Source organism: Thamnophis elegans, chromosome 8 (genome assembly GCF_009769535.1).
Source record: "Thamnophis elegans isolate rThaEle1 chromosome 8, rThaEle1.pri, whole genome shotgun sequence".
Taxonomy (NCBI): Eukaryota; Metazoa; Chordata; class Lepidosauria; order Squamata; family Colubridae; genus Thamnophis; species Thamnophis elegans.
In genome coordinates, this window is record NC_045548.1 from 6,569,677 (window position 1) to 6,582,816 (window position 13,140).

General features: G+C 39.5%; 1 protein-coding gene across 1 annotated transcript in view; it reads left to right on the forward strand.

Annotated features, from left to right (window-relative positions):
* Positions 1-13,140, forward strand: part of BMP6 (bone morphogenetic protein 6) — an 81,683-nt gene that overhangs the window by 59,978 nt on the left and 8,565 nt on the right. Inside the window, exons 2-3 of the mRNA XM_032222939.1 lie at positions 6,447-6,639; positions 12,209-12,357. Of these exons, the coding sequence (XP_032078830.1) occupies positions 6,447-6,639; positions 12,209-12,357 (342 nt within the window). The remainder of the gene's footprint in view (positions 1-6,446; positions 6,640-12,208; positions 12,358-13,140) is intronic.

Consider the following 13,140-nt stretch of genomic DNA (forward strand, 5'->3'; position numbering starts at 1 on the left):
TTCAAAAATGGCTGTTTGCTAATACTCACTGAATATTTTGAAATTTTGTTCTTCATTTTACATCTTGTGAACATAAATCTGAATATAAAAACATAGAATGAATATTTGGTCCCTGAATGAAAAACACTGAACTTGAGATATCGCGTATACAGATAGATAGATAGATAGATAGATAGATAGATAGATAGATAGATAGATAGATAGATAGATAGACAGACAGACAGACAGACAGACAGACAGACAGACAGACAGACAGATATAGATAGATAGATGATAGATAGATAGATAGATGATAGATAGATAGATAGATAGATAGATGATAGATAGATAGATTAGATAGATAGATAGATAGATAGATTAGATAGATAGATGATAGATAGATAGATGATAGATAGATAGATAGATAGATAGATAGATAGATAGATAGATAGATTAGATAGATAGATAGATAGATAGATAGATTAGATAGATAGATAGATAGATAGATAGATGATAGATAGATAGATGATAGATAGATAGATAGATAGATAGATAGATAGATATATGATAGATAGATAGATAGATAGATAGATAGATAGATAGATAGATTAGATAGATAGATAGATAGATAGATAGATAGATAGATGATAGATAGATAGATAGATGATAGATAGATAGATAGATAGATAGATAGATAGATAGATAGATAGATAGATAGATGATAGATAGATAGATAGATAGATAGATAGATAGATAGATAGATAGATAGATAGATAGATACATACATACATACATACATACATACATACACGAATCTCTAGGACAATTCAATAATTATTTAGATAACTGTTCCTAGGGTACAGTACAGTATCTTTTCTTTTATGTACACTAACAGCATATGCACTAAAGACAATTTCCTTGTGTGTCCAATTACACTTGGCCAACAAAGAATTCTATTCTATTCTATTCTATTCTATTCTACTCTACTCTACTCTACTCTACTCTACTCTACTCTACTCTATTCTTTATTATGGTTCTCCAGTATTAATCATATTTATACTTCCACAGTATTTAAGGACTACTTACATCAGTCAACAAAACTGACACAAATTGTATATCATACCAAACTTGTGTTTTTTATAATGTTAACTATGAATATGCTTTCCTATATTGGAATAAGCAGTTCCTTTTGTTATATTCAACACAATAGTATTCCAGCGTCAGAATGAACTAAACTATTTTTACTTGTGGGTAATAGTATTTGTTTCCTTTTTTCACATGAGAAAGAATATTTTACCCATAGTTTGGGCTTCATAACCCACAATGTATTCTTTTGCTGACTTTTTGTGAACTCCTATTTAAATTTACAGAGAAGTGGGTTTCTTTTAAGAAAATTGAACTGCATATTTTAGAGTAAGAATATGTGGAACTGGATTGCAGCATCCAATCTCTTTATCAGATGGACGGAGGCATTTCAAGTATGTTCTAACTCATCGGGGATATTAATTTAAAAACCCCATGTGTGGAAAGACAATCTTTAAGCTTTTTTTATATCTCTTTTCAGATAATTGTAGTTTATGCCACATCTGCAAAATCATGACTACTTAGTATAGGCTTGCTAACCTGGAATAGTTTTTGGTTATGCCACTGAATAATGGAAATAACAGCAAATTTAGTGATATTGTGTTATGTTTTATATTGGACTGATATTTTCACTTTTGGAGTTAGCATGTATTAAAAATAACTTGTGCCAAAATAGTACTGTAAAATGAGTAGTTTCCATCTCTTTTTGTAAAAAAAAAAATTCCCCAAAACATATTGCTACACACGAATAATCATTCTATTTTTTTCTGACAAGACAGTTAAATGATAGAAATGTTATTGAAAAGGGCAGTTTTGATGATTAATGCATCAGTATATTGATTTAAAGCTGCATTTAACTTTTCATTGAACTAGTAACAGACAATGTAGATTTTATAAGGAGAAATAAAACAAAGCAGCAGATATTAGTGGATCATATACATATGTGATATAGTGGCTTTCAGGTTTTTGCATAATGGGTTCACCCACAATACCGCGAAGCCCTTATCCGCGATGACATAACCGCGGAGGGCAAATCCGCGCCTTCCGAAGCACTCAGCACCCTAACCGTAACCGTAACCCTAACCCTAACCCTAAACCTAACCCTAAACCAAACCCTAACCCTAACCCTAACCCTAACCCTAACCCTAACCCTAAACCTAAACCTAACCCTAAACCAAACCCTAAACCTAAACCTAACCCTAAACCAAACCCCTAAACCTAATCCTAACCCTTACCTTAATTTAAATCGGCTTTCTGCCGCCGCACTGTTTTAAAGCGCCCTTCTGTCGCCATGCTGTTGTCGCCGCGGTGATGACGTCGCGGCTTTAGCGACGCGGTTTTGTCGCCGCTATTTTGACGAGCGCGGTTTTGTCGTGCCACGTGCATAATGTTTCCAGTCATTGATTTGCATCACAGGCACAAGGCATGGCAGTTTTTGTTTGTGGATCCCTGACTCAAGGAAACAATCTTTATTTCTCACAAAATTAATAATGTTTCTACTTCTAGTCCATAATTTAAAACCCCACCATCTCTCTTTCTTTCCTTATCTCTCCAGCTTTCAGAGTCATATATTACCAAGGAGAAGAGCACTGATTTAAGTGTTCTGATATTTATTGTTATATATATATAGCCTTATCTTGTTTGTTATTGCCTTCCTCCCTACAATTAAGTGCCTCTTTGCTTTGCCAGCATATCATCAATCTTCAGCTGTGTTTTAACTCTCAGAAACAAAACAGATATTACTGTTATGTCGTTGCCATCCAGTATAAGCTCATTGAGTGCCTAGGTTGATGTTTTACTGTCTCGATATCTGCTGTTGCTTCTATTTTCATTCCAGCTGTCATCTTTTCCAGTGTGATCATTTTTATAATATATTCACTGTATAAATTAATATTAGACCAATCATTTTATTTCTTATTATTTTATACATGTGTCTGTGATAAGACAAACTTACTAGTTTCATATTTCTTTTGCTTGCCCGGTTGGATAACTTATTTTTCTTCTGCAATAAGATTTCCCATAAAGGGTTCCTATTCTGTCTAACGAGTTTGGATACTTGTCAGTTTTTAAGTTAATTAACTCAACTTGCTACTAATTGGTTCACCACCTCCCGTTAGTTAGTATATAAGAATCGTTTTCTTCCAAATAAAGAGCAGTGAATGGCGAAGTGCCATCTTGCATTTTCTGGAAATGTGGTTGGTAATGGAGAAAATAAAGGAAGATGCTATTGAAATCAGTTCAGTGGGCAGGAAGTGCAAAGCAGGAAGTACAAGGCAGGAAGTACAAAGCAGGAAGTGCAAGGCAGGAAGTACAAGGCAGGAAAGAGTTACCTGCATTCCATCAATGGAAGGTTGATGAGAACATGAGCTCTTCTTGAGTTCTGCTTTTAAAAAGTATGGTCTGTAGTAGGTAAATCCCCTCCGCCAGAGAAATTGCTCAATGAGGACTCTGAAAAATCAGAATCCTTTGTAAATGAGAAGAAAATAAAGCTAATAAACTGACTAAAGGAACTAGATCCTATGTGTGCTTCTCAAGAGGAAGAGCCACTAGAGCTTAGGTTGGCAGGCTGCCAGGAAAGTGTATATAGATTTCTGTTGTGGCCCAGCAGGAGCCGTTGGAGCTGCCACCAGACTCCGACAGCGAGGGGCCCTATGAGTCGGCCCTGGAGGATGTGGAGGACCCTGGACAGGGTTCCGACTCCGAGCAGGGCGCAGAGAGACTGGTTGGCTACCAGGTGGCACCTGAGCCTTGGACCAGTGGGGAGGAGACAAGGGAGAGTGATCCAGAAACCAGCAGTGAGTTGTTCCTGGATGCACGCCATTGAAGAGCTAATAGGCATCAAGAACAATTACGCAATTACAGGAGGTAATTGCGCTCAGCTGGTGGTCATTAGGCTCCTCTCCAGACTATAAAAAAGACTGCTTGTGACGCGCCCCTCTTGCAGAAGTCAGTGCATTGACTAAAGAGAACGTAACTAACTTGGCAGGCTGGATTTGTCTGAATTGCTGCCAAGGTTTGTCGGCCTTGCTGCCAAGGTCCTTATCTGTTTGTTTGCTTGGCTTTCAGCCACCGAGATTCTGGTCTTGTTATTAAAGGACATTCTAGTTAAGCTTGTCTAGGCTTTCGTTACTGGACGGAGGAGGGGGTCAGAACAGATTTCATTGTGTTCAATGCCCAGTACAATAACCCACTAATTTTGTTTTTTGCAAAAAAAGGTCAGCCCAATACCAAAACAATTCCATCTCTAGCTTACATAGAGCAAGCTGGTCTAAACATATCCGTTCCATACAACTGCAACCTCTGCATCCTTACCTAAGAATAAGAGCCATAGAACTCAATGAGACTTAGTAACATACTGCAGGTTGAACATTAACAGAAGGCTAGAAGGATTTCTTGTTTTAGATGAGAAACAGGGATATGGGGAAAAAGAATACCAAAATAGAATGGATAGTGGCAGTGTGCCAACAGAGCAGAAAAATGCCGCGTCAGGAAGGCATTCCTGGGAGATCTTGACTGGCAGCCAGCCAGGGAAAAAAAGGCTAAATACAAGTAAATCCAAAAAAGGGTATAGGATGTGATCAAGGAAAATAAAGTTCACCCTGTTACTATAGTGATAATAAGTCCAAGCCATAAAGTTCAAACTTTTATCAGCCATAAACTGATTGGAAGTAAATTTGTGAAGGGACCTGATAGGTGTATGATATTAAATGCATTTTAAGATCAACTAATCATCTTTCACAATTTTTCAGCCAACCTATAGTTGAGATACTAAAGCAGAATATTCGTATTCATTGATCCAAGTCTTATCAGAAGCTAATACTTATTTCATATATTCATTTCAATTTCTTTATATGAATGAATCCCAGAGCATAAGATGCCTTTAATGCATGTGGAATTCCAGTCTCAAGAAATAGAAACTAGTAATTTCTAGTAATATCTTGATCAAAAATCTCAGCGACTGTGTCTAAGTTGCTCTTCATTCCAGGTAAACACTTAGTAGCAGTTGAGTATTGAAGCTAACAGAAAAGAACAGAGTGATTCCCTGCAGTTACTAATCCTTTGGTCACTGTATTTTTTTTTAATCATAATATCCATCCTGGAAGTGACAGAATTATGAGTAATTGGGAATAATAACTCATACGGTTTTGGGTGAGTGATAGTGTACTAAAGGATGTGGAAAGTGTTAGAACGTTCATAGTGTTAAATGGAGCAATCCATTATGCTTCCCTAACACATTCTGTGCAATGCTGTGGAAAGCTCCAGAGGAGGAAGTATCTGATGATGGTGGGAAAGGAGGCTTACTATGGGAAAACGTATGTAGAGGGCCTAGGGCAATTGGGCTAATAGACAGGGATATGCAGGCAGGGGAGGCAGAGCCTCACCACTGTCATCATGAAAAGAAAAAAAAATGTAAAAGGAAAAATGCAAGAGCTGAGGTCAGGCTGAGCTAGTTGCTGCCAGAGTCACCATGGATGACTCTGCTTAGTGCTTAACTGTTTAAAAAAAGCCTCTTAAAAAGCGCCCTCTACAGGAGGAGGCAGGAGAACGACGTGCCTCATCTAGTCTGACTTTTTATGATCACTCGAGCAGAGTTAAGCAAGGGTTAAAAGCGGAAAAATTCCTGACGTAGATGAGGCACGTCATTCTCCCTCCTCCTCCTATAGAGGGTGGTTTTTTAGAGGCTTTTTAAAACAGTTAAGCAGAGTCATCCACGGTGATTCTGGCAGCAACTAGCCCAGCCTGACCTCAGAGCTCTTGGATTTTTCCTTTTACATTTTTTTTTTCCTTTTCACGATGGCAAGCAAGAGCAGAGTTGAAATCCTCTCTGAAACAGCTGGAAAAGGTACGTGTGGGTCAGAGGGAGGGGGAGGAATTCAAACTTCATCCTCCTGGTGCAACTTTGTGTGTGTGTGTGTGTGTGTGTGTGTTTGAGAGAGGGGGGAGGGAGGGAGAGAGGGAGGAAGGAGGGGAAGGGAGAAGAAAAAGAAAGAAGGAAACTTATTTAGCAAAGGAAAAAACAAATGCTGCTGCTTTAAATCAGAACTGAGCATGCCTGGCTGTGGAATTCTGGGAGTTGAAGTCCACAAGTCTAAAAAAATTGCTGCCTCACCAGCCATAAACCTCACCGCACGTCACTGCCAAAAACCAAATGGAACAAAAATTGTTTCCATTTTTGCCAACATGAAATTGCCCAGTTCTGATTATTTCTTTTTATTAAATATTATTTTCTTAAGATTTCTCAGCTGCCTTATTTTAGTTTCTCTGAGGCAAATTTGTCATTAAAAACAAGCAAAAACAAATGCAATTTATTTCTGAAAATTAGACTGGGAGGGAAAGAATTTATGGTTAAATTATAATTGTCACCTTCTTGTTTTTTTATACAGTTGAATATGACAAGGAATTCATGCCTTATCAGCATCATCACAAGGAGTTCAAATTTAATTTGTCTCAGATTCCAGAAGGAGAGGCTGTTACTGCTGCTGAGTTCCGAATCTACAAGGACTGTGTTTTTGGAGGCTTTAAAAATCAAACCTTTCTGATTAGCATCTATCAAGTATTGCAAGAATATCAGAACAGGTTTGTCCTTACTGCTAAACCGTGAAACCAACATGGGCATAAAAATTCAGATTCTATCATCTCCTACTTCTTGAACCATTTTGTTTTAATCCTGTGAAATTGAAGCTGTTTATTTTTTTTAAAAAAGATCCTTATTTCTATTCACGCTGAATTTTATACATAGAAAAGACTCAAAGTTATGGAGCTCTGGAGGTCTTCAAAGAATAAATGCTCTATGGGTGGTGGAGAGAAGGCTCAAGACAGTGGTGGGTTTCAAAAATTTTTAGAACCTCTTCTGTAGGTGTGGCCTGCTTTGTGGGAGTGGCTTGCTAGCCATGTGACTGGGTGGGAGTGGCTTTCCAGCCATGTGACTGAGTGGGAGTGGCTTGGCAGTCATGTGAGTGGGTGGACATGGTCAACTTGTAAAATGTGGTGAAACTCACTTAACAACACTCTTGCTTGGAAACCAAAATGTTGGCTCAGAAACTCTGGCATTTGAAGCATGCAAGTCTTAAAGCTGTCAAGTTACAAGACCCTTGCACCCCTAACCCTTTTGATAAAAAACTACAGGGGTGTTCAAACTTGACAGCTTTAAGACTTGTGGACTTAAACTCCCAGAATTCCTCCTCCAGTCATGTTGGCTCAGGAACTCTGGCATTGAAGTGTGCAAGTCTTAAAGCTGTCAAGTTACAAGAACCTTGCACCCTAACTCTTTAGAAAAAAAACTCAGGGGTGTTCAAACTTGACAGCTTTAAGACTTGTGGACTTCAACTCCCAGAATTCCTCCTCCAGTCATGTTGGCTCAGGAACTCTGAAATTGAAGCACGCAAGTCTTAAAGCTGTCAGGTTACAAGACCCTAGCACCCCTAACCCTTTAGAACCCCCCCCCCAGGGATGTTCAAACTTGACAACTTTAAGACTTGTGGACTTCAACTCCCAGAATTCCTCCTCTCGCTCTTCATCTTGATGATGTGTGGACGGGCGGGGGGAGGGAGCTGGAACCAGTTCTAAATGGCACGATAGATTTGTGGAACCTCTTCTATAGAAGAGGTTAGAACTGGCAGGAACCCACCCCTGGCTCAAGCCCTGGGAGGACCCGGGGGAGTGGGGGTAAGCAGGCCTAAGGCCTGTGGGACCTGGTAGAGGGGAATGGGGGGTAGTTGAATGTCTATGTGTAATGATGTACAGGAAATAATATGGGAGATGGGAGGAAGGAATGCAGACTAGGGAATGGTTATCAAAGCTGAAACTTCTCATAAATGAAGGGCACAAAACCGCCATATTCAAACACCTTATCAGCTGTAAAGGCAGCTGTAATCTCAAACCATAACTCGGTAGAAGTTTCAAACTTGGCTTTGTGTGGCAACTATGGTTGTGTCTCTCCCAAGGGTAGCATGTAAGAGAAAGGGAATGGAAAGGGGAAAAAAACAAAGTGAAGGAAAAGGACAAACAAATAGAAGGCATCTTGGGAGGTGAGAAGGAGGAGAGTTGCCTCCAGAAGGAAAGATGTTTCCGTTTAGAATGAGTCAGTTGACTGGATAGCCATTCGGTTTATTGTGTATACAGTCTTGTTTACGCAGAGCCTTGTGTTCCATTAAGGAACATGGAAAAGAAAACAAACTCAAATGGGAGCGCACTTTGAAACTCAGAACTTTGCTATAGGAGACAGCAAATACATCTCTGTTCAGATAGCTTATATTTCTCCATTCATTCAAAATATTATACATTGCTTTTGTTGTTCACGCTCATATTTGTAAGCAAGCACGGCGGTTATTTGCCTGCATCCGCGGAACACAAATCACATCATGAGTGATTATCGCTATTGAAGAATCTTCTAGATCAGGAGACAGCAACCTTAAATGCTCAAAGAGCCACTTGGACCCATTTCCCACAGAAAAGAACCCACCCACCCACCCCGGAGCCACAAATCCTTCCCATGCCAGACTATTTCCTGAGCAGCTACAAAACTAGCATATGTAGTTGAATTAAATGTTCTGTTTTCTTCGGAAACTTTTCTTTTCTTGGATTTATCCATGGTTGGCCTATGTTCTGACCTCCCTCGTCCCACACCAAAACACTCCAAGCCAAAGATACTTTACGGAATTTATTAACAGATAGACAGGTCCTTGGCAGCAATCCAGCACAGATAAGCCTTGGCAGCAATCCAGCCTGCCAAGCTCACAATACTGTTCTCCAACATTAGTTAATGCGTTGACTTCTGCAAAAGGGGTGTGTGCACAAGCAGTCCCTTTTATAGTCTGGAGAGGAGCCTAATTACCACCAGCTGAGTGCAGTTACAGTTACAGCATTTCAGTTAACTCATAGGAAACAGCAGCTGCAAAAGGAAGCCATGCAATCTTCGAAAAAGACACAGTTGCTTTCACAAGTTACAGACAGATGCTGTGTTTGCGTGTTCCTTTGAGTCAAAGAACCTTTTTGCTTTCATATCTGAATCACTGTTCAGTTCGAGAAGGCAGTTTTCTGTGATCCTAACTCAGAAAAAGCTGAGAAGTAGAAGATGGCAGAAAATGTCCTACTTCTGAAAATGTATTATTTGAAGATTGTTTCATTTCACTTCATCATCAGAGGCCTGCTTGAAATGAAAGGTTCCTCATAAAATAGCATTGGATTGAGGGGAAAATATCAGTGACGTATGGAGCAAAATATCTACAGAATTAATCAACTCATCAAATTTAACCACATTAGGAAAGATACATACATATATAACTGTCACAGCTGCAGGCTTTTTCTTTTTTTAAAAGAAGCCTGAGGTTACCAATGTGCAGAGTCTAGACTCTTATGTCAATGTGTCATTGAAGAATAGTAAACATCCCCAAAAAAAAGTTGAGCATGAGGAAAGTTTTATTGAGTAAGGATAATTAATAGCTCCATAAATTGCTGTTGATGTGTAATGGTCCTGTTAAGCACCTGGGTAACGGTAATCTTTGAAGACAGGCCAAAACCTGCAGTTTTTAAAAGGTAATTAAAATAAGAAGGTCTCTGTTTCAAACTCAACAGATTGAAAAAAAAAGGTCTGTTTATTCTCCCTGAATTTAAAGAAATATACCTGACTAGTTGGGAAAAAAAACAACTAGAGCATTGGATACAGGGGTGGGTTCCTGCCAGTTCTAGCCTCTTCTATAGAAGAGGTGCCACAAATCTCCAGTGCCGTTTAGAACCGGTTCCAGCTCCCTCCCCCCGCCCGTCCGCACATCATCAAGATGAAGAGCGAGAGGAGGAATTCTGGGAGTTGAAGTCCACAAGTCTTAAAGCTGTCAGGTTTGCACACCCCTGGGGTTTTTTTTTCTAAACGGTTAGGGGTGCAAGGGTCTTGTAACTTGACAGCTTTAAGACTTGCACACTTCAATGCCAGAGTTCCTGAGCCAACATGACTGGAGGAGGAATTCTGGGAGTTGAAGTCCACAAGTCTTAAAGCTGTCAAGTTTGAACACCCCTGGGTTTTTTTTTCCTAAAGAGTTAGGGGTGCAAGGGTCTTGTAACTTGACAGATTTAAGACTTGCGGGGTTCAAATGCCAGAGTTTCTGAGCCAACATTTTGGTTGCTAAGCAAGAGCGTTGTTAAGTGAGTTTCACCACATTTTACAAGTTGGCCATGTCCACCCAGTCATATGACTGTCAAGCCACTCCCACCCAGTCACATGGCTGACAAGTCACTCCCACCGGGTCACATGGCTGGCAAGTCACTCCCACAAAGCAGGCCACACCTATGGAAGAGGTTCTAAAGAATTTTGAAACCCACCACTGATTGGATAGTAACTGTAAGAGGAAAAAAAGGCTTTTTGAGTGTCTCCCTAAAACTTTTATTGCTTGTATGTCTTATGAGAAGAAGCAGGCTACTTCAGCTGACTGCAGTTCTGCAGTTCGGCTGTTCAAATCTCACCGGCTCAAGGTTGACTCAGCCTTCCATCTTTCCGAGGTGGGTAAAATGAGGACCCGGATTGTTGGGGGCAATATGCTGACTCTGTAAACCGCTTAGAGAGGGCTGAAAGCCCTATGAAGCGGTATATAAGTCTAACTGCTATTGCTATTGCTATTTTTGTCTGACAGTGGACTTATTAAACCAGCAAAAGCAACTGTTCTCCAAAGTACATAAAATGTCATTACACAGTCAGTGCTAAAAAAAATAATAATAAAACAGCTTCAGGATTCTTTCCAACAGCCCTAAACAGAATTATAGAAAAAGAAATTTCAGATTCTGTTGGGAATACTGTAATCAGTTGCAAAGTACTTGTCTCATGAATGCTGTAAATATAAAGTCAAGATATATTGGTTAAAAATAGTAAGTAGGGCTGATATTTATTTAAAAAAAAGCAAATGAACACTCTTCTTTCAATGCTGGAGCTAATTTTTCCTTTCTTGAGAACCTTGTGGTCTTAGAAATGTGGGATGGAAATTCCAGAAATAAATGATTTCTGTGTTAGCAGCACATCTATCTTGCTTAGGTAGACTGGGAGCTGGTTTTTTTCTAGATCATCTGTTTGCTGACCTTATTTACTCTTATAGAGGTTTACTGCAAGTAAAAATTGTGTTTACAGACGTGCACACGCACACACACACACACAAAAACCACCTTGTAGGGCAAAAAGAAAAAAAAAGGGGGGGCTGGGGAGGAATCTATAGAACCCCTTGACTTCTCTAGTTAGCTGAAGTCTGCATTTGGAGATGTTTTAAGTATGCATGCTATAGTAGTTCAAATGGAAGGACCAGAGGTGGGTGCCTACCAGTTCGCACCTATTCGGTAGAACCAGTTAGAATATGAGTTTCAGACATTTGAGCATTTCCCATAAAATATGGGAAGAATATTTCCCACACTTAGTATATAACAATGTGAGGAAACGGAATCTATTAATTGCTTGAGTTCTGCAATTTGTTTGAAGGAGATCCTTTGCCATATGCAAGAGAATATCTGAAACATTTTTTTTTTGAATCACGAAAGTAGACATGTCTTGTTCCAGCTCCATACATTTGCTTCATACATTGTTTCCATTCCCTTAATTTGTAAAAGCATAGAGCTAATTGCATATCTTCTAATCTGGTGTGTTGTACTATATTAATAACATACCAGGTTAGAGATAATATAATGAAATAATATAACAAATACTTGTTAATTAAAATAATTATAATCCTAAGCATTAAGTAGAGACTCATTTGGAAATTAAAGATAATTTTGGGCTACCATATCTGAGTTGTAAATTCTGGTCGACAACTAGATGTCAGAAAACAATTTGAGCTTATATTTACATCAGAACTGTCCAATTCCTGGTTCATGGGCCGGATGTATCACAAGCTGGCCACACCCACACCCTGTTTAGCGAAGGGGGGGGAAGTCCCGATATGTCTCGTGATGCCGCCGTGATGACGTGAGTTTGACTCCCCTGATCTACATTATTAGTCTTCTGAATCTTTTCAATCTAGATATGATAATGATTCCATTCTTATAAAAGTAGGACTAAAGAGCTGGATACACAACGGAATTATTTTTTTCCCATTACTTTAATGATTTCAGTATTTAATGCAATCCTTTTTGTACTCCTAAACTATTCCCCCCCCCCTTTGTTTTCTTCCTTCAGAAATTCAAACTTGTTTATGCTGGACACACGAATAGTATGGGCCTCAGAAGAAGGATGGCTAGAATTTGACATCACTGCTACTAGCAACATGTGGGTGATAAAGCCTCAGCATAATTTGGGACTCCAGATGAGTGTGGTGACTAGAGAGGGTAGGTATTAGACTAACATATTTTAAACATCTGGCCAATGACCTTATCATTAAATGGAAGCTATGTTTATAAGCATTAAGTTATGATTTATCTGGCTCATGCAAACCCACAGCTGTGAATCCAACAGCACAGATTGAAAGCTTCTTGATTATTTTATCCCATGTTTGTAGTTATGAAATACTGAGAATTCCTGGCGTGTGAATATTGTTAGTGGTTGTTGAAAAACTCCCCTGAAAGTACTTTTTTCTAGGAATGACTACTACATGTAGGGTAATTGAACCATTGCCTAGGAGAGAGTCAGGACTTTCAGTGAGTTCTCTTGACGGGATCAGAAATCACACCACTTTTTTCTGTAGACCAGCAGTGGGGATACAATGTAAAATATTGCATGATTCTGTCAGTCTGTACATCTGATAAAGCTATAGAACACGGCTGTCAAACGCATGGCCTTTGGTCCGGATACGTCACATGCTGGCCACCCCCACGCCTGGTTTAGCGAAGTTGCGATACGTCATGTGATGACGTAGAGCCGAGGTGGCGCAGTGGTTAGAGTGCAGCACTGCAGGCTACTTCAGCTGACTGCAGTTCTGCAGTTCTGCTGTTCAAATCTCACCGGCTCAAGGTTGACTCAGCCTTCCATCCTTCCGAGGTGGGTAAAATGAGGACCCGGATTGTTGGGGGCAATATGCTGACTCTGTAAACCGCTAAGAGAGGGCTAAAAGCCGTATGAAGCGGTATATAAGTCTAACTGCTATTGCTATTGCTATTGCTATGACACCGTAA